At 41.4% G+C, this 22,667-nt stretch overlaps 1 protein-coding gene across 2 annotated transcripts in view; it reads right to left on the bottom strand.

Moving 5' to 3' along the window:
- The window catches only part of ASIC2 (acid sensing ion channel subunit 2), a 726,112-nt gene that overhangs the window by 36,580 nt on the left and 666,865 nt on the right, over nucleotides 1-22,667 (bottom strand). For both annotated transcript variants that reach the window (XM_067470027.1, XM_067470026.1), the window contains exon 3: nucleotides 15,248-15,375. In XM_067470027.1, the coding sequence (XP_067326128.1) occupies nucleotides 15,248-15,375 (128 nt within the window). The remainder of the gene's footprint in view (nucleotides 1-15,247; nucleotides 15,376-22,667) is intronic.

Here is a 22,667-nt window from a genome sequence, read left to right as displayed (position 1 = left end):
CTAATTTCAAAAGTAAGAATTAGGTAATATATTTATGTTAGCAATGCACCCTTCAGTGAATCTTATATCTTAAATAATGGTTCAGCAAGCTCCAGCAAAGGGAGCCCCCAGTGGCACAGTGGATTAAACCGCTGAGCTTGTTGACCAAAGGTTGCAAATTCAAATCCGGGGAGCGGCGTGAGCTTCCCCTGTCAGCCCCAGCTTCTGCCAACTCAGCAGTTCGAAAACATGCAAATGTGAGTAGATCAATAGGTACCGCACTGGCAGGAAGGTAATAGTGCTCCATGTAGTCATGCTGGCCACATGACCTTGTAGGTGTCTACGGACAACGCTGGCTCTTCAGGCTGGAAATGGAGATGAGCACCACATCGCAGAGTCGGATACAACTAGATTTAATGTCAGGGGAAAACCTTTACTTAAGCTCCTCCAAAGGATTGTTACGTTGTCGTGGTGCTTGAGCTTAAGCACCTCAATGATGCCACGAGCAAAACCATGAAGGGACACCCAGGATGGGAAGGTCATGGCAGAGAGGTCAGACCAAATACGACCCCTTGGGAAGGTAATGGTAACCCACCCCAGTATTCTTGCCATGAAAACTAAATGGATCAGTACAACCAGTGCAAGAGCTGGACCATAAGGAAGACTGAACGAAGGAAGTTAGACACTTTTGAACTGTGGTACTAGAGGAAAATTCTGAGAGTGCCATGGACCACAAGAAGATCAAATTAGTCCATACTCCAGGAAATAAAGCCCAACTGCTCACTGGAGGGAAGGATATTAGAGGCAAAGATGGAGTATTTTGGCCACATAATGAGAAGACAGGAAAGCTTGGAGAAGACAACAATGCTGGGGAAAATGGAAGGAAAAAGAAAGAGGGGCAGACCAAGATGGATGTATGGTATCCTTGAAGTGACTGGGGGTGGCAACGGCTGACAGGGAGCTCTGGCGTGGGCTGGTCCATGAGGTCACGAAGCGTCAGAAGCAATTGAATGAATAAACAACAAATAATGATTAACCAAACAAAACACAATCAAGAAGTCTTGTAGTATACCATTTAATCAGTTTTCTACCTCTTCAACTTCCACGGCTCTCTCCTAAGGAGTCCTAAGATTTGGTGTTTGTTGTGATGTTTATATTCTTGATGGAAGGCACTTAGAGCTTTGTGGGAGACATTTCTATTTAAAGAGTTACTTCCTCGCATCTTCTGCCTACTTTGACATAGTGTTTCCCAAATCAACAGAGGAGGAAACACTATGTCAAAGTAGGCAGAACAATACTCCATCCTCCTCAGGCATCTGCTTGGAACAGCCATATTAGGTGAAGGAGAAGAGTCTGTAGTATTACTGTGGTCTCCCTCTTAAATGGAACTATCAGGATTTTCTTTGATGACAGTGACAAAATAACATCCATGGGCTTCCATGCATCATTTGCTTTCCTCTGCTGAGATAACAATGTGGCATCTGCCACCATTTAGTCATCTGGAGAGGGGAAAGACACCCATATGTTGCAGATGGCATGATAAAGGGGAATAAATAATCATCATCTCTTGTGACCTCAGCGTCTGCTATAGTTCCACTGCCACACATGTATTTAGGGTTGTTTAAATTTGTATCTGCAACATAGGTGATGGGTTTGAAAATGGTGACAGGATCACGTATTCAGTTTCAATGTCTCCCGCTTAGCCAGCTTTGGCTTTGAGCCATGTTGCTCCAAGCCAACCCGGTGTCATTGGGAAACACACAAACTGAATGCTTAATTATTTCCTTGGTTGCTGCTAATAGCAAGAATGGGGTTGTCTTTCCTGCAGCGGAACGCATGTGCGCACTCTTGAAAGGGGTGCATCAAATTCCAAACTTGGAGTTGGCCTGAGGACAGCTGCTGGAATTGGAACCTGAAGTGTAAAACAGGATCTCAAAGGGCAGGGGATATTTCTCAGCTGGTCATACTCTGTGACCTCTTATGGCCAAGCCAGAGATTCCAAATAGCTTGTTAACCACAGGACTTCATACTGCATGACCCCTACCCACATCTCATCCATGCCTGAAGGAAGCTGTAAAGCCTCAGCACACACACCCAATCGCAAATAGTCCACAAGGATAAGCCCCAAATGCAAAAGGGATAAAACCTTGTTAGGGCCAACAGAAGACATTTTGGGTTGCTATGAGTTTTCTGGGCTGTGTGGCCATGTTCCAGAAGCATTCTCTGAAGTTTTGCCCACATCTATGGCAGGTATCCTCAGAGGCTGGAGAGTCTGTTGGAAACTAGGCAAGTGTGGAATGTTGAGGGTGAAAGAAAAAAGCTCTTGCTTGCTTGAGGCAGGTGTGAATTATGCAATTGGACACCTTGATTATCATTTAATGGCCTTGCAGCTTCAAAGCTTGTCTGGTTGCTGCCTGGTGCAATCCTTTGTTGGGAGGTGTTAGCTGGCTCTGTTTGATTCATGTTTATTTGTTTATTTATTTAGGGTATTTTTTTACCCCACCCTTCTCAACCCCTTGGGGGGGACTCAGGGCGGCTTCGACGCCTACAATTAAACACAATAAAATCCATATCAAAATCAGTAGTTATAAATCATTAAAACATTAACACAATAAAATCCACTAGAAAGTACACCACTCTGGTGGCCGTTGTCTCACTGAGTTCTGTAATTGGAGACTCCATTTTGTTTGTCCATATTCCATTTCCATAGCTATTGTTGGCATTGTCCTCGTCAAATCTGCAAGATTACCCGAAGGACTGGTCCCACATCCATGTTTTTAATTTCCTTCTAAAGGAGAGGAGGGATGAAGTTGACCTGATTTCCCCGGGGAGAGAATTCCATAGGCGGGGGGCCACTACCGAGAAGAACCTGTCCCTCATCCCCGCCAACCGCGTTTGTGACATGTCTGGAATTCTCTTGCTTTTTGAGTGTTGCTCTTTATTTACTGTCCTTATTTTAGAGTTTTTTAAACACTGGTAGCCTAATTTTGTTCATTTTCATGGTTTTCCCCTCTCTGTTGAAATTGTCCACATGCTTGTGGATTTCAATGCCCAGACTGCCAAATTGAATCTTACTTTAGCAGTAATGATGAAAAAGCACCTTCTACCAGATGGAAGGAGAGTAAAGACGATAGCTATGAGATAGGTTATTTGGAAAACTTCAAAAAAAGGGAATAGGCAGGAATAGCTGCCATTGCTGTCCCCTTCATACCACCCACCATCTGCCTGACTGTAGCATCCTCAGTGACATCTGGTAACTTGTGGGCACCCAACAAGTCAGAGCAGGGAAGGACAGAAGGAATGCAAGTAGGTTGACCAAATAGCCGAGACAAGCGTGACAGTGACAGAAGTAGGAAAGTTAATTAATTAATTAAGATCCTATTCTCCCAGTATGAGATCTAAGGTGGAATGGGTTAACATGTTTAATTAATCATTAATTCAAGTGAATTCAAATTAGAAAGTATAAAAACTTAACTGCTAAGATTGAATTAAATTGCCATTTAAATGTAAGTTAAATGGATGAGTTAAAAACCGGACTGTTATGTTTTAAGTTGAATTGCCTTTTAAATTTCAATTAAATGCCCGAATTAAAAAAACCTTACCACAATTAAACTAAAAAGTAGCATTGAGTTTTCATCTCACACCACATTTCTCTGCTGATCCTGGGAGATAAAGATGCAGCAACATGAATATTTTAAAATCCCATTTCACACCTGCCCTACCAAAACTCCTTCTCTAGAATTGCCTTTCTTCCACCTCCTAACCGTATTTTCTTATTCACACTCTTTAGTTTACTGATTCCGATGTGCAAACCAGGAAAGGTACCAGAGTCAAAAGTTCAAAACTTTTTGTTTCTTCACATAGTAAGTAGTATTTTGTCCAGAGTACAATAGAGAAGCTGTATCTGGATACAAAGAAGACCACCACTTTCAAAATTGTCCCTATAACGTGTTGGATTAAAACCTTTTTAGCAAAAAAAAGTAAAAATAATAAAAAAAATAAAAAGTAAAAATAATACTTTCATTATTAACTAAAATGGGGGTTTGCATCTTGTGATCATAACAGCATAATTCCCAGCATAAATCCAAGAGAACTAGGGTACAGCATCAGGTGAGAAATGTAAAATGCTCTTTATTACTGCCTGTTATTTAACTAATAATTTAAGTAATAACATACATTCAGAATTAAGTTGTTTCTAAAGCTCCAACGTACCGTAAGTTATTAAAAAAAACCCATCTTTTTTGGGTTAGAAAAATCTCTAGCTTAATTGATAATCTTGGGCTCTTCCAGACAGGCCCTATATACCAAGATATGATCCTAGGTTTTCTGTTTATCCCAGATTATCTGGCAGTGCAGACTCATATAATCTAGTTTAAAGCAAGCAGAAAACCTGGGATCAGATCCTGGGATATGGGGATGTCTGGAAGGGGCCTTTGTTGATTTTAACTAGTTAGATCAGATCTCTGGATCCTTTTAACTGAAGAGAGGGAAGAGTTTGCTGAAAACATGTGTCTCCAAAGTGATCTACCATCAAGTCTGTTGCCAAAAAGTGCTGTTCTTTACACCTGCTCCCTTTCCCCCTTTGGACTCATTTGGGTAAAGTAGAAGTGTTATACTTTGCATAAGCTTGCTTTGTAGTTCCTTTTAATAGTTAGCACAAGTAAAGCATTGGGAAAAACACTCTCAGGTCAAGTGCAAGTCAGCCTTTGGCTCAGTTATAAAAAGGATTATAAATATCTGGTCACTGGTAGTGAGAACTGACTTTGTGGTGGTGAAATGGTTTAAACCCTTGTGCTGTTGAACTGCTGACCTGAAGGTTGGCTGAATTGATGATCTGAAGGTTGGCAGTTTGAATCCGTGAGACGGGGTGAGCACCTGTCTGTCACATCCAGCTCCTACCAACCTAGCAGTTTGAAAACACATCAATGTGAATAGATAAATAGGTACCGCTTCGGTGGGAAAAAGCAGAGATGCTCCAAGCAATCTTGCTGGCCACACTACCAGGAGGTGACAACGCAGGCTACTCGGAGAAAAAGAACCCCCCCCCCCCCGAGTCAGAGATGAGCACTGCACCCAGAAGCCAGAAAAGAAAGGAGAGGCCTCTGCCTTTGTTTGTGTTCATGTGTCTCATTATATATTATTGTAAAGGCCTGTATATGTAAATGCTTATTCCGCTCTGAGTCCCCTAGGGGAGAAGGGCAGAATTTAAATAAAGTGTATATTATTATTACTATTATTATTATTATTATTATTATTATTATTATTATTAAGCAAAAAAAAAACAAACGTCCCACCTCGGAGTTTAAGATCTTCTGGGGAGGCTATGCTCTCGGCCCCACCTCTGTCTCAAACATGTTTGGCGGGGACGAGGGACTAGGCCTTCTCGGTGGTAGCCCCCCGCCTGTGGAATTCACTTCTCGGGGAAATTTGGTCATCATCATCCCTCCTTACCTTTAGAAAGAAGGTTAAAATGTGGATGTGGGACCAGGACAATTGATAATGTTTGACTACGGCTTGAAAGTGGATTTGGATAAGTTAAGCGGAGTTCTCAATAGTATATTTCTAGATAAATATCCACCAGTCTGGTAATAGCTCAATGGACTGTAAGTATATTGTTTTAATTTTTATATCTTAATGTTTATGTTTTTTAATTGTTATAATTGCTTTTTGTATTTTATGATGCGGCATCGAATTGTTGCCAATTGGAAGCCACTTTGAGTCCTCTTGGGGTTGAGAAGGGTGGGGTAAAAATGTTTGAAATAAAAATAAAATTTAACAAATGGTTGGCTTAAGATTATCACTTAATATTATAGAGCCAACAAGATCTATTAAAACCCAGAAATGACTACATTTGTGGCTCAACAAACAAGTCTGTATTGCTTGCAAGAGTTGATTTTGTTGGAGATGAAGTATCCAAAGGTATTTTGCAAAGGAAGATGTTGCCCCACTCAATTCCATCAACTCAACTTAACCAAATTGGCAATTCTATCATTCCCCAATCCTGACAATTAGACATAGTTGAGGCCATCATACCTGAGGGCAGCAAGCTGGTTTGGCTGTGTAGGCCAGACTGTTTGGAAAACATACAGCTTTGTCCTTCCAGAGTGAGAGGCTGGCAAGGGACCGTCTGAGAGAATCTGCCACATTGGTTGCATAAGCAATGGACTCACTTTGTCTAACTGGAGATCTGGCCTTGGTATAAGTGAGAATCTTGCTTATTGGCCATGCCTCTCCTTGTGAAAGTAGGGAGTCCTAACTCTCTACCCCTGTCTACATATATTGGCCTCTTAAAAGTGAAAACTTTCAAAGGTAAGAGGTCTTTATGTGTGTGAGTTTCACTGCTTAGCTTCCAAGGCAGGCAGCTTCTCTCTTCTAGTGGCTGGCCATGCAGGCAGGGAGAATGATGATACTGCAAATCCCTCCAAATGATGACTTTGCTTTTGCCATTGTGTCCCAATCAATGGGCCTCCCCGTCTCCCTTGTCATGTCTCAAGTGATCGTATTATCACCCAAGCGTGTCTCCATTAGCAGCATCTTAAACAAGCAATGCCGAAAAGACGATTAGGAAGAAAGAATGCTTCGCTTCCTCAAAGCTGCTAGATTGCTTGGCCAAGATCTGCATTTCAGGTGTAGTTGCACACAGAGAACAAAACCTCCCTCCCTATAGACTATCCAGGTTCTTCCATTTCCTCCTGACTTCTAAAAAACATACACTTATGCATGAACAAGTACACTATGATAAACAATAGGTAATAGATAACTGTCTGTCTCCTGAGGAATCTGTATAACAACCAAGTAAGACGGAATTAAGATTGGGAAAGGAGTACAGCAGGGCTGTATACTCTCACCCTACCTATTGAACTTGTATGCAGAACACATCATGCAACGTGCAGGGCTTGACGAATCCAAAGCTGGAGTTAAAATTGCTGGACGAAACATTAACAACCTTAAATATGCAGATGATATCACTTTGATGGCTGAAAGCAAGGAGGAACTGAAGAGCCTTCTAACCAAGGTGAAAGAAGAAAGTGCAAAAGCTGGGTTGTAGTTAAACATCAAAAACCAAGATGATGGCAACCAGACCGATTGTAACTACCAAATATAGGGTGAAAAAGTGGAGGCAGTGACAGAGTTTGTATTTCTATTAGCAAAGATTACTGCGGACACAGACTGCAGACAGGACTCAGAAGACATTTACTTCTTGGGAGGAGAGCAATGACTGACCTCAATAAAATAGAGACATCACAAAGGCAATGAAGATCTGCATAGTTAAAGCAATGGTATTTCCCGTAGTAACCTATGGATCAAAGAGCTGGACAATAAAGAAAGATGAGGAAAGGAAGATAGACACTTTTGAACTGTGGTGCTGGAGGAAAATTCTGAGAGTGTCTTGGACCACAAGAAGATCAAACCAGTCCATACTCCAGGAAATAAAGCCTGACTGCTCATTGGAGGGAAGGATATTAGAGGCAAAGATGAAGTACTTTGGCCACATAATGAGAATACAGGAAAGCTTGGAGAAGATAATGTTGGGGAAAATGGAAGGAAAAAGGAAGAGGGACCAACCAAGGACAAGATGGATGGATGGTGTCCTTGAAGTGACTGGCTTGACCTTGAAGGAGCTGGGGGTGGTGACAGCCAACAGGGGGGGTGGGGCTGGTCCATGAAGTCACAAAGAGTCAGAAGTGACTGAATGAATAAACAACAACAAAAATAGATAACAAAGCTTAGAAAAGTTACTTTTTGCGTACTTTGATGCTGTTGTATTGTGTGCTTTCAATTCATTTCCAACATAGTGATCCTAACAGGTTTTCTTGGAAACATTTGTTTGGAAAGGGTTTTCCACTGCCTTATATTAAGACTCAGAGGTAGAGTCTCTCTTATCTGAAATGATTTGGATCAGAATTTTGATTTTTGAAATACATTTTTGAATGAGTGATGTGGGAAAGGGGGCTAGATACATATTTAGTGCCTGGGAGTTTCTCTCAAATTTCCACTGTCGGAAATTTGAGAGGCTTCACTTTCACAAAGTTCCTATAAAAAGCAGATGCTAGGGAAGAGAAGAGTCGAAATGTATGCAACTGCCACAGCCTTGGAAAGTGTTAGAATGCTCTGGCTGTCAATGGAGGCACACACTGGACCTGGAAATATATCCCGGGGATGAGCATGGCGTGGACTGGCTGGACAGCTGGAGCTTTTCAACATTCCCTGTGCCTGTAGTCACTGGATGCATTTAGATTCTCCCCTCCTCTGATTTTTACAGGGTCTTTGTGTAAGTTATGCCACATGTGTGGCAAAGCAACATCAGTGTGGTTAAGATGGGGAAAAGTATTAATGAGACAGAACACACAATTTAGGAGAGGCTGCAGCAGTTTGCTTTTACTTGTATCTACAGGGAAGAGCAAGATTCCACCCCTCTTGTCCTCTCCTCCTGTTGTGTTAATTGAGTACAAATTAAGTTCTTGTGGGTTTTTTCGGGCTATATGGCCATGTTCTAGAGGCATTTCTCCTGAACTGACAAAAGTCCTTTGTCTCACCCTGGTCATTCCACAGATATATAAAACCGCTTTTCCCAGTTACCAAACAAACCTCACCTCTGAGGATGCTTGCCATAGATGCAGGCGAAACATCAGGAGAAATGCCTCTAGAACATGGCCATATAGCCCGAAAAAAACCCACAAGAACGGAGTACAAATTACTTTTACACTTTGAATTCAGTTTGCAGCAACTAAAGTAAGATAAGGATGAAGAGGTAAACTGGGAGGATGGAAAATGGGGAACGTTTTAAGGGCAAATGGAAAAGTAGGGTAATGCAGGATTAATGAGGACTGTTCCTGTCAAGCTGGGACAGTTGGGAGCTATGCAACTCTTCATTCCAACAAGAGAGGTCTATAAAATCAAGGCCATATGCTTCATGCACTATAAAATGGAGCTAGGTGAACAGCAAGACTGTTTGGTAAAACACAACAATGAATTATAATTAAAAGTGAGGCAGCCACTACCTATCTGCCTAGTATTCCTCATATTCCTTGAGCCCTAGGCAGTTTCCAACTCCAACCTACTATTATCTGGGTTTTGTGGGGGGATGAAATAAGAGAATGGATGAGAAAAGGATTACTGAAACTAAATTACAGCAGTGAATAAGTGGCAGTCTCAACCTGTTTAGCGGCTTCCTACTGGGTTTCTCTCACTGCGGAAATTTTTATTTACATTGTTAGTTTGCACCCTGTTGCTCTCAAGAGTGAGAAACTCCAGGGTGGGCACCCTGCCTCTCAAATGAACTGAGGACCATGAGCCATACTGCTGAAGGTGCCACAGTGACAGCAACCACCCCTTCCAATAGAAATATATTACTTGTGTTGTTGAAGGCTTTCATGACCGGAATCACTGGGTTGCTTTGAATTTTCCGGGCTGTATGGCCCTGTTCCAGAAGCATTCTCTCTTGACATTTCACACACATCTATGGCAGGCATCCTCAGAGATGATGAGGTCCACTTCTGGAACATGGCCATACAGCCCAGAAAACTCACAACAACCCAATATGTCACTTTATTATTATTCGCTAGCAGAAATGGAGAAAGGTGATTCTGGAGGACTCTACCTCTCAGAATCTTAGTTGACTTGAATTTAGGAAGAAGTGTGGCTACTTTGAGTGTGATAGTGCCATTTGATGTGTGATGGAGTGGTACTTGGTAGCAGCCCCCTACCTTCTGACCTTCAGGAAGAAAGTAAAAACCGAGTTATGGGACCAAGCTTTTGGCTAATAAGCTAGTGCAATATGGAATTGTGAAATGACTAATGGAATGGCCTTAGATTTGACTCTGGATAATGTGATTTTAATAATTATTTTAATGCTGCTGTTGTTTTTTGAGTTTTAATGCATGTTTATTTTTACTGTATTTATGTATATGTGAGGCATCCAATTGCTGCTTTTAGTGAGCCGCTCTGAGTCCCCCTGCTGGGGTGAGAAGGGCAGGATATAAATATAGATAATAATAATAATAATAATAACAACAACAACAACAACTTCAGGGCACTCTTGCCCCCAAAGTATTTAGTGTTTCAACACATAAGTCAAAATCAAAATCGTTTATTGTACAGGTCCAAGGCCATGACAAAAAGTACCACATGCGCACAATAGTACCCTTGGAGTAACAGGCACCAAAGATGCTGGTCAGCAGATTACTCTGATCAGAAACAATAATCTGCTTCCACAGCAAATACAATGCAAGCTAATAATAATTAAAGTACATTTTGGGAGAGGGTCCAGTTAACCTCAGCAGTAGATAGCAGTTTTATATACTGATCTTTTTTTTGCAGAAAGAGCAAAAAGGGCTACTTTGTAAATTACATAGTCAAATAAGTAAATCCAATTGATTTTGTGGTTCTGATCTAGTAGAGATTAACAGTAAGAGTAATAATAATAATAATAATAATAATAATAATAATAATTTCACTTATATCCTGCCCTATCTCCCCAAGAAGTGCAATGAAAGGGAAGTAAGCAACCACAGTGTCTTCAGCATGCTGCCATGGCTGAGTGACAGAAATGAGCTGTTTGCCTGTGCAAAGATAGTTCCAAAATAAAATAACAGTAAGAAACTTGTGTCCATTAATGAGACATGGAAAGAATCGCAGGATTGCTTCAACAATTTTAAGACAGCCAAAATTTGTCCCTTATGCCACTTGCAGCTTGTCACTCTGGCTGCCATTTCCGGTGCCAAGCAACCAGAAGCAACTTTTCTTTTTCTACCAAACTGTCTTCCCAGGAGGGCCGCTTATACTGTTCTTTTGAATTTGCTCCCTTCACACCTCTTTTTTTCTATGGGGGATTTAATATCATGTGTTAAGGAAATTGGTTTGGCTGTACAACTAGTTCACACAGAGGACAGAACTGAAGGTGGTAATTCTTTCCTGAGATTGAAACATCCCAGGCTGTAAGATGGCAAATGCATGTTTGAGTGTTTTCCCCAGGCTGAGATATCTTCCTGCAGATTCAAATATTTCTTGCCTGAGAGATGGACTCGGGCTTGGTTCCTGTGTGCAAAGAAGAATTTTCTTTTTTGGGATATCTTTCAAGCTTGACATCTCTCCAAACCTTCAATGCTGCAGTGGTCTCGTTTTAGGAGATTCTCAACTAGTGTGTTGCAATGGTTTTAGCATTGGAATAGGGCCACAGAGACCAGGATTCGAACCCATGTTTGGTCACAGAAACCTGCAGTGACTTTCGATGTGTCACATTCTCTCAAGCCCAAGAGAAGGCAAAGGCAAATTTTGCCAAGGAAATTTTTTGAGTCACTGTAAGTTAGGAAGGATTTGAAGGCACACATCAACAACAATTAAATGGAAAGTGAAGAGGATGGTTGCAAAACCGCAGCTGACAGGCTCTCCCTCCCATTTCTGCCTGTTGGAATTTTTTAAGCATCTCTTTCTCACTCCACTCATTCAACACGCAGTCATCCATTGTTCTGTCTGATTCTGCAGCCTCTGTGAGAAGCTTGGGTGAGCTAATTTACTGGACAACAACTGCTGACCAAGCTGGTGGATGGGAGGTGAAGAATCTAGTAGCGGTCATCCTTCAAAGGAACTTTAGTAAGTTCTGACAGTTCTGTCCCTGTTTCCTCCTCCACCAGATATCTCTGTTTTTAGGAACTAAGAGAGTCCTGCATATCACATCAGGCTTCCTCTGGATCGGGGGGGGGGGGGGGGGATTTTGAATTTATTATCTTTTTAAAGGAAACGAGGCCCCAGCATCCAGAGATGCTTTTGTCTTTTGATTTCACGGCTCCGTTCTCTTCACCCTGAGCGAACATTTCGCGGGACGAGCCTCTGAGGCACCATTCAGCCATCCTACCTAATATTACCATAGCATCGCTAACCTGTTGCATAATTGAAGGCCCTTAAATTTTTATGGCCAAATTGGCAGAAATGGGTGTTTTAGGGATTGCTTCATCTTCTTTAACATGCCCGCCTTGGGCAACATAATGAGGAGGATCTGAGCTCTGGAAGAAAGACTTTTCCAGCCACAGTGATTCCTTTCATAAGAACACAGTGCCAACCAATCATACCATATTGATCCTAGAGAGCAGGATTTTGAACAGAAGACTTTGTCTTCACAGTTATCTTGTTCCTTGCAGCAGTCACAGCTGTGTAACCTGACAAAATGTTCATAAATATTGCCTGAGATTTCTTTGCCATGCAGGCAGGTTTGCTTGGGTCTGTAGGTGGTGGATGAAGTATCTGGCTGGGGGAAGCCATGCACAGCCACTGTGTGGGCGACATCTTTGTATCCCCCCACCCCAAAAAACCAATAAGGACAAGCGGTGCTGGGACAGCAGAAAATAGCAGACATTCCCAGTGAGCGAGCTCATAGTCTAGACCAGGCATGAGCAAACTTTGGCCCTCCAGGTGTTTTGGACTTCCGCTCCCACAATTCCTAATAACTGAAAGTCCAGAACACCTGGAGGGCTGAAGTTTACTCATTACTGGTCCAGACACTACTTACTCCTGGTTCAGTCTTCCTCTTAGCCGGGCAAGAAGGCAAGGAATCTAGATGTTGCTCAGTCCAAGGTGGGCATAGGAAACTGGAGGCGGTGAAGCGCAGGAAAGAACAAATTGCGGTTTTGACAAGTGCAAGAAAATATTGATAATCAACAAGTGGAGGGGGGTGGTGGAAAAGAGTGAAAGGTCAAAAAATTGTCAAAAGGTACTTTCCATGACCAAAAAACCCCTTGTATTACTTGAGTATAAAGGTTTGCAAAAAGCCGAGGAGGGGCGCAGCAGTCTGTGGGTACACTTACAAAAGTGCTGTCTGTTCACCTCATGCTAATCAGCCTGAATAAACAGTGTCTTACCTGAACCTACTGGATTCTGTGGATTTCTTTGAAAAGGGACCCCGCACCCTAAACCTGTGATCCCTTACAATTTATTTCTCAATACAAGGGTTTGTAAATTGCTTTCTAATGAAATCAGTTAGGACAAGTTGTTATTTGGATTGTAACTCTCAGAGTCTCCCAGTCAGCATAGCAATGAGGACTGTGGGAGCGGCAGGCCAAAAAGTAATATAATAATATAATATTAATACTTTATTTATAACCTGCTCTATTTCCCCGAGAGGTCTGTCTATATAAGCTCTCTATATAGCAAGTATTGGTCAGAAATCCTTTTCCTGCATTCACATTTTAGACCATTAGATTTGCATATTTTGTTAATTTCTTCAAAAAACAAATACAAAAATCATCTCCAGTTGCCCCAGCCAGGTGGAACTCTTCCCAGAATGAATAGCATTTCCTGCCACGCATACGTTAGAAGATGAAGAACCTTTCAGACAAAATGGATTCAGTTCAGCAGTAACATAGAACCATCGAATCAGAGTTGGAAAAGCTGATTTTTAATCATCAAATTCACTAGTTCAAATCTATTAGTTTGGATTTTCTCATTTTGCTGAATTCCAAATTTGTTCTACTAGAAAGAAATGTGCGATTTTAGAAAATCTTATAAAAATGACATGAATTGAATTCTTCACCTGTTCCAAACCAGAGATCACATTCACTTCACAACTGTTTTTTCCATGTGAAAAAGTGATTGTACATGGTACGAAACAGCTTTAATAACAGATTGAACCCCACACATGAACATACTTTCCTAAGTTTTAGCTGGACTAGAAACTTACAGAGCTTCTTGATTGGTGGGCGGAGGGTCAACTATTAGTTCATACCATAATATTAAAGAAAAAAGATGTGGCAGGAAAACCTGGGAGGGCAACAAATATCAGATTCCATCCCTAAAAATATTCCACACTATAAGCAGGTCAACTGCACAAGAAGTTATCAAACAATTCCTTTCTCTCTACAGACACAGAATTCTGATTATCTTTTAAAAACTGCAGTCCTCCGAATTCTTGCATAAACTCGTTTTCATTCTTGCATTCTCATTTTCACCATGATCCCTAACCCATCAGTTTAAGGTAACAGCCTTGATAGCAATATTCGTAAACACTTTACAAAATGGATGGTATTTTTCATTTGAAATACTAGTTGTTCTCTGTGAGATCTGGGCTGAATGTCAGACTATCAACAAGTTATACAATTTTTATTTGTGTAGAATACGATGTAATAGATTAACATTTTAAACATGAAATCCCCATATCAGAATTTTCTTTTCTTCCAGGAAACTTTTGAAGGGTTCCCGGTCTTTCTTGGATATTGATACAAAATTTTAAACCCACACAAAACCCAACAGTCAAAAAATATCAGAATGGCCAATCTTTAACTCAAATGACCAGCACGCAAGCCAAGTAAAATGCCTTGCAACACAAAAGTCCAAGGCTCAGTCAGGATGCTCAGCAGCGTGGAATGGCACCGTTTGGCATGTACTGGTATCCTCTGGCCATGACAAACAATCTTGTAAATCATCAGCATGCCAAATTAGCAATTCCTTCTAACTGAGCAGCTCAATGTTCCTCCCAAAGACTCATCAGCCATAGCCTTCTTTCACGCTTCTTTCCTCCCACTCTCTTCACCTCAAAAGTCTCCTCTCTGGTGCTCTTATCCTCCTTTCCTTATGTTCCTTGTCAAGGCCTCTCATGGATCTCATCTGCATCTCCAGCTGCCATGTGATTCTCTCTTTCCTTCTTGCAACAGATGTGCAATTTTCATGACTATCAAAGGTTCATTCAATCCAGAGAGCGAAGTAACATTTCAACTCTACCGTTTTCACACCAAACATAATTGCTCCTAACTGGAACTGGACTTATCTTACCTGTCTGCCCGAGGACTATGAATACTGCAATGTATGTGTGGGCAAAGGATTTGATGGTGCAGGATTCAAAGATGTATTTCTTTTTCTGTGTGTGCCTGGTTGACGATCCTAATTATCTAAAACTTGAGCGTGGCCCAAATTAGTAGACATTAATTAATATAATTTTAATTGGTTTTATATGGATTTTTATCATGTGATATTAAATGTTTTTAATTGATATGTATGTATGTTTATGGCATCTAATTATTGCCAAGCTGTACTCTGCCATTAGTTGCCTTCGGGCTGAAAACAGCAGGATAAAAATGCTGTAAATAAATAAATAAATAATTTTTCATACATTAAGTTCATTTCTAGTCATCATTCACAGGCCACAAAATTAAGAGTGGGCTGTGTGCCCAAAATGTCCAATCTTAGGGAGCACATAAGTAATTCAGCTTGGGTCAGATCCTTTGGTAATTCTGGGTTTAGAAGCAATAAAGCCAAGATATGCAAAGAAATCAGGACTCACCCTTTGCTCTTGCGTGGCTACGAAAGTCTGGAACCCAGGTGCCACGCCAAACCCAAGCTCCTGAACAAAGGGTGGCTCAGACTGACTGTGGATCTGGACTTTGACTCCTGCTTCAAATGTCGTTTCTTCTGTTAAGAGAATAGGAAATATGAGTCAGTTCAGTATCACCTTGTACTTACAACAATCATTAAGCTGAAATTACTAATAAGAGTAATGCTAGATATCAATGTTAGAATTATAACATACTAATCATCACCATCATCATCATCAACAACATCAGTAGCATTTCAAATCCAGAAAAAAAAATCCATTCTAGTTCACTATGAGCCATGCCAAAATGTTGACATATTACCCACCTGGTGTATAACTTTTGCTATTCAACCGGAGGACAGAAATGCTATATGGTTACGCAATGCCAAAAACAGAGTGAAACACCATAAACAGTATTATTAAAGCTCTGGACATTTCTTGAGCCAAAGCACTACCCCTCTGGGGAATTATTTACCATTCTTTACTTTGTACCACTTTCTCTACATGCACAAATTGCAGTATGCACACAGCAATATCAATTCTCTCTACAAACAATATTTTAGAAAAAGGCCTTCCAGATAGACATTGTGCTTGCTGGTTGTCCCTTAATTGCTCTTGACGCCTTAAACATTTGCTGGCAGCACTATTGTAGTTTGGCAATTTCCTATTTTGGATTGAATGGTCCTATTAGGGGGAGGCAGGCTATTTTAGATAGACTTTACTTTAAAATGTGGTAAGTCAACCATGCTGTACTTTGGGACCCTCCTGCTCATTCTGCTACAGAGGGACCTGGACTGTCTCAAGTTCTTATAGCATTGCTATATGTGCACAGAAGAATAAACCGAGAAAAGGTAGAAAATGTTCCAAGGTCTGTATGATTTCAGATTGCAGGATGGAGATTTAACTTTTTAAAATGCTCCTTATTGCCCCCATAGTTTTTTAAAAATGTATCCCTCCTGAAATCAGCATGCTGGTGTACCTCTTTCTGTTTTCCATGGGGCAAACTATAAACAGAATATTGCAAATACTATTGCAATTTAACTCCTTTTAATTAATTTATTTATTTAATAAATACCCCGCTTTGTCTCTCCAGAAGGGGACTATACCTATTTAATAACAATACAACAAATTATATATTAAATTAGACACATATGTACTGTCCCAAAAGTTTCAAGCATCCAGTAGGGCTCCTTATCCCTGGCAACTGCAGTTCCTCTCCAGCTTTCCCTCTCCTTCTGAACTCCACCAACAAGTACAGTTGTCCTCCATTTATTGAACAGGTGAGGAACCATAGCACAGCCAAAAGCCAGAAATCATTGAGATGTGAAACTATATCACATTTTCATTTTTTGGGTTTATTTTAATTTGGTTGAATTTTAATTCAGTTGAATTTTAAATGACAAAACAGTGGACCATGAATCAAATGTTTTGGAGATCATTCAAAATGGTTGAAATAACAGGTGGTTGAAAAGCAAGTATAGTTTCGTCCTTAAGGTTTCCATAGGCACTGGGCCAAAGCCTATTCCTATATCTTGTCTTATTTATCTTAGGTCTCATTTATACTACCATACAAAATCCAGATTATCTACTTTGAACTGGACTACATGGTGGTGTAGATTCATATTATCAAGTTCAAATCAGATAATGTGGATTATTTGATTTGGTAATCTGGATTATATAGCAGCATAGAGCCAGCCTAAGATAATACCTGACTCTTCTGCTTTCACCTAGAATCATAGAATCATAGAGTTGGAAGAGACCTCGTGGACCATCCAGTCCAACCCCCTACCAAGAAGCAGGAAAATCGCATTCAAAGCACCCCCAACAGATGGCCATCCAGCCTCTGTTTAAAAGCTTCCAAAGAAGGAGCCTCCACCACACTCCAGGGCAGAGAGTTCCACTGCTGAACAACTTTCACAGTCAGGAAGTTCTTCCTAATGTCCTGTCCTCCTTGGTGCACTATAAATGAAGACTTCCTGAATTAACTAACCATGGACCCTTCCACATGGGCCATACAACCCAGAACATCAAGTCAGATAACCCATGATATCTGATTTGAACTGGGTTATCCGAGTCCACACTGTCTCATAATCCAGTTCAATGTGGATTTTATAAAGCTGTGTGGAAGGGGCCTATAATTCATTGTTCTTCTCTAAGCAGGAATGAGGAAACATTTGTTGTGTTGTTCATTCGTTCAGTCGTCTCCGACTCTTCGTGACCTCATGGACCAGCCCACGCCAGAGCTCCCTGTCGGCCGTCACCACCCCCAGCTCCTTCAAGGTCAGTCCAGTCACTTCAAGGATGCCATCCATCCATCTTGCCCTTGGTTGGCCCCTCTTCCTTTTACCTTCCACTTTCTCCAGCATAATTGTCTTCTCTAGGCTTTGCTGTCTCCTCATGATGTGGCCAAAGTACTTCAGAGGACACATTATATATGAAAATATCCCAACACACATCTTGTTTCCTCTGGTCTGGGCATGAAATGTGACCATGGAAGGGAAGAAATTTTCCATTCATATCAAGGTGATTAGAGAGAAGAGTCTATTTAAAGCTCAAGACATTGTTACGTGGAATGGACTCTTGCTTGCAGCCTAGGAAGCAGTTGTATGGAAATGATGTGAACTTTTCAATGAATGAAACTTTTGCACATGAATATAAGTTCATTATTCCTGTACTTATATCACATTAGCTATCATACCTCTCCTTGAAATGTCATCTGCTATTCCTTCCAAGGACCACTAAACTGTGACCAGTCCTTAGAAGTTCCAAGATGTAGCTCAAGCCTAGGCTTCTGAGACACAAAACCAGCTAACAGATCTTTGTAGAATATTGTGTGGTGACATAAATTTTAGGATGTGCTTTTCCAGATTCTAAGGAACAATCCTATCCTGCCGTCAATTCACTTCACCTCAGTCTTATTCAAAGAGCTCAGCTGTCTCCTTGGGTCACAGATGGCAAAGCTGTGCCAGCAATTGTACTATATCTACTTGACATCCTGCCAACAAATACCCACATTTTAAAAAAGCCCTCTGCAAATCAATGCAATCTTGTCACCCAGCTTGTGTTTCATTTGGATAATTTTAGCTGTGCACTCGCAAAATAGAGCAATGAGTAGGTACGCATAGGGAGATATGAAAGGATGGCGGGAGAGCTACATCTCAAGGCCTCTGCTGCCAAAAACTTCTTTCATAGATATGGCAAAAAGGGCAGCCTATTATACATAACCTTTTCAAGCTCTGCCTTTCTTGCTCAAAAGTACAGTAACAGCTCAAAGATAAATACGATTCGTGATTATTATTTTTTTTTTAAAAAAAGACAAACAAAACCCCAAGGCCGCTTACACAATGCCAACCATCTCTCTGGAAACCTGCTGCTTTTGGGAAAGGGTTTTCAGCTTGATATGGAGCCACTCTGATCAATAAAAACAGGCTTTGAAACCTCATTGAATCTGATCAATGCTTTACGCACCTCAACTGATTCTTCTGCTACAAGTTTCACTCTGAGTGCATTTTTGAAGGGCAATGAAAACACCCTTCGCTCAGGCACCCTTCGCTTGGCAAAAGTATGCCCGTTAAGAGACGTGCAGATTTTATCATTACAGCTTGCCATCATTATTTTTTCATGCTGTTATTATGGCTCTCCAGTGTGCAAACCTATAAATATTAAAGCCTGTCCGCTAGTCAGCTGAGGAAAATAGCCTGAGAAACAAGGAAGCAACAGAAAAGGGTTTCTTTGCACAACGAAAAGGACAAGATGGAGATGGATGGCTGTAACTCAAAGATCTTAATTTCAAAATTGAGATGTCTGAGGGGTTTAGTGGGATTTAAGGGTGATTCAAAGCTCCATCAGGATAATTATTGATTGCATTCATAACCTGTCTTTCCTTCAGTGAGCTCAAGAACACAGTTCTATAATTCATAGTTCTATCCTTACAACAAAACTGCAATGTGAATGACTGCCCCACTGTCACCCAGTGAGCTCTATGGCTAACAAGGGATGTGAACTCAGATCTCTGCAGTCCTAAGGTGGTGCACTAAGCACTGTATCACTGGCTCTGTGGGACTAGAGCGGTGGGTTCTCAACCTTTTTTTTTTTACCAGGGATCACTTGACCAGGGATCCCTTGTCCAGGGATCACTTTGACCAGGGGCCACTCTCCAACATTAGTACCAAAAGGGTTATGGATAAGTTTTTGGTCAACTTTAGATTCGGTTTGGTTATTTGAGGTGCTGATTCAGAAAATTGCACTAGACAGACTACATCAGTACTCATTTCTGATACAAAACGTATGCCATCCAGTAGTAACCATCTGTTCACCCACAGAAAACCATCTATATAAATGAAAATGTAAATGTCAGTTTGTGAATGACCTCAAATCTCCCAAAATACTTACCTGATTGCTTTGAAATTTGGACACAATGTAGAATTTGAACAGGTAAATGTTTTTATGTATTCACATACATACTATTATATAGATGTCACACTTGTGACAGGTAAAAGCATGTTTGGCATCAAAACAGCACCATCTGCTGGATGCACAAGCAACACACTGCAAAACGACCCCGTCAGGTTGTCCCCCACTAAGCCTGCCTGCCTCCCTCCAGAGCAGAACCGGGAGAAGAAGAGAGGGAAAAGGGTGGTGGGGAAGATAGAGAAATCCAGGCTAGGGAACGGGACAGGGCACAGGCCTAGGGGAGGGAGGGAAGGAGGCAGGCAAAGAGGAAGACCCAGCCCAAGCCCCAGACTCCCATAGCCTCATGCCTTGCCTCGCACCACCTCATGGCAACGCCTCGAGGAAGGCTGGAGACTCAGAAGGAAGGAAGGGTTGAATGGTAGGCTTGGCTGTCCTTAAAGCCTTCACAGAATCATAGAATCAAAGAGTTGGAAGAGACCTCATGGGCCATCCAGTCCAACCCCCTGCCAAGAAGCAGGAATATTGCATTCAAATCACCCCTGACAGATGGCCATCCAGCCTCTGTTTAAATGCTTCCAAAGAAGGAGCCTCTACCACACTCCGGGGCAGAGAGTTCCACTGCTGAACAGCTCTCACAGTCAGGAAGTTCTTCCTCGTGTTCAGATGGAATCTCCTTTCTTGTAGTTTGAAGCCATTGTTCCGCGTCCTAGTCTCCAAGGAAGCAGAAAACAAGCTTGCTCCCTCCTCCCTGTGGCTTCCTCTCACATATTTATACATGGCTATCATATCTCCTCTCAGCCTTCCATGCTCAGCTTGGCTCTCCTCCTCATGGCCTCCATCCCTGGTTACCTCCACTCTGCCCATGCCTCCGGGTCCAGCCATAGCTGCCATTTGGGATTTGCGGCCTGGTCGCTCCCCACCAAGCCAGATGCATATGTGAGATGCAGATGCTTTTCATCTATGCCTTGCTTCAAGAGGAATGTATACTCCTCTCCCCGTTCAGTTCCAACCATCTCTTGGCAGCTCTGCTCAACTGAACCAATGCAAGGGTGCCGGGATCATAAAAATAAAGACATTTTTCCTAGCAATTCTTTCAATTTATGCATCATATTAACTCACAAGATCCATGACTGACTGGAATCACCAATGCAATAAATCCTTTCACGTAACACAAAATGGTAGCAAAGAGGTTAGAGCTTTGAGTAGGGGCTATAAAGTATTTTTCACCTCCACCCCCCAAGGCAGTTTCTACAATAAAAATCAACATTCAGCATGACACCACTTATTAATTGCCTCAGCATGGAACTGAGTTAGCATAACCACAGATTCCTTCCAAATCTGTTATGGCACATTTCTGCTACTCCAATCTGGTTTTAAATTCGTCTTTAGCAGTTAGTGGTTTGAGATGACAGCACTGTGCTTAAGCATATTGAAAGGACTTAGATCACTTGGAGCGTCTTTTAAAGCCATCTCTCCTTTCGTAGAACCACAAGGGAGTTCTTCCTCTAAAATTACGGTTTTGATATATTTTTTTCCCATGTCATGAATTTCAACTTGGTAATTGGAAATCTACAAATGAGCTCTCATTTCAACTGGTGACACTCCAGTTTCAGCTGATGGCAGAATGGTAGGAGTACTCTTGGAATTTCTTGATAAGCAAACCCCAAAAGGCCTGCTGTAAAGATCAAGACCCACTAATACAAAGTAAGTTGGTCCTCCAGAAATGCTAGACAACATCATCAACACTAGCTATTATAGCTAATCTTAAAGCCAATGCAAGTCTGATCACTCAGGCCTATTTGTTTTTAGACAAGATTGGTTTATAGAACAAGTCTTTTTAGATAATTAAGAGATGGTAAAGCACAGTTTCAAGCATCTCCCATGGAGAGCAATTTGAGGTTTGTTCAGAAGGAAATTTGGCCTGAATCCAAGGCAGGTGCTTTCGAGATATACCCTAAGAACATGGTGAAGTGTGGGTGGTTAGGATTTGCCTCCTTTCCTTCCTCTTTGCTTCTCTATTTGCAGCAGTTTGGCAAATTATAGGTAAGATGTCATCTGTTTCAGACAACTCTAAAGAGTAGTCTTTCAACTGTGTAAGAAAAGCAATTTTCTTGCCCTTTGAAAACAAGCATCCTGGATAGATGGAACGCCATCTTCTGAGACAGGCAGGCTGAGCTTCCAACTACTTTGGCAGAAGGGCAACAATTTAAAGAAGACACTCTGGTAGGAGGTCACGACTGGATGGGACAGTTAATTTGGAGAGGAATGCAAAATCTTCCCTTTCCCAGTTGTTTCCAAACTACAAAGTTGTAGACAAGACCAGTAGCCAGCCTTGCTTCTTCTTCACTTCAAGTCACTTTGTGCAGCAAAGCTGCGATTCCTGGCTTTCTGAGTAACAGAAGGTGTCACCACCAAGTGCATTATGCATGCCAGTTATTTTTAGCCAAGCAGATTGCGCTCACAGCCAAAATCCAGAGACCATATGCCTCGAGGTGTTTTATTAAAAAGCACATTTTGCAATACCTAGGACAGAAAAGCTCTGTGCTTTGGGTCTCTATGGGGAACATACCTCATGCAGCCGAAGGTCTGCTGAGTGGCATTATGTCCAACATGACAGAAAAGAAATGGTAACTATGGAGAGACAAAGGGTATACCATCTTTGTGAAATATCTGGCTTCTTGCTGAGCAATGGAAACATGCTGAGAAAAATATATTGGCCTGTAATGTTAATCTCAGTTCACCCATACCAATTGTGAGATGGCATGTGCGTAAAATGCAACTTCGTGATTTGGAGTTCTCACATTCACTGACATTCACCATTTGTTTTCGCTTCCCTCCCACTGTTGAACTACAGACTGTAAACTCCTTGGTCAGTGAAACACAACCTTTTGTTTTCTAGATGCAGCTTGCAGAAGCATAGATAATACCCAGGAATCCTGGAAGCTGAAATACAAAACGTCCGAAAGATCAAAGCTTG

This window comes from Anolis sagrei, chromosome 6 (genome assembly GCF_037176765.1).
Source record: "Anolis sagrei isolate rAnoSag1 chromosome 6, rAnoSag1.mat, whole genome shotgun sequence".
In the NCBI taxonomy this organism is placed as follows: Eukaryota; Metazoa; Chordata; class Lepidosauria; order Squamata; family Dactyloidae; genus Anolis; species Anolis sagrei.
Note: the sequence above shows the minus strand (reverse complement) of the source record. Positions and strands in the feature narration are given on the sequence as shown.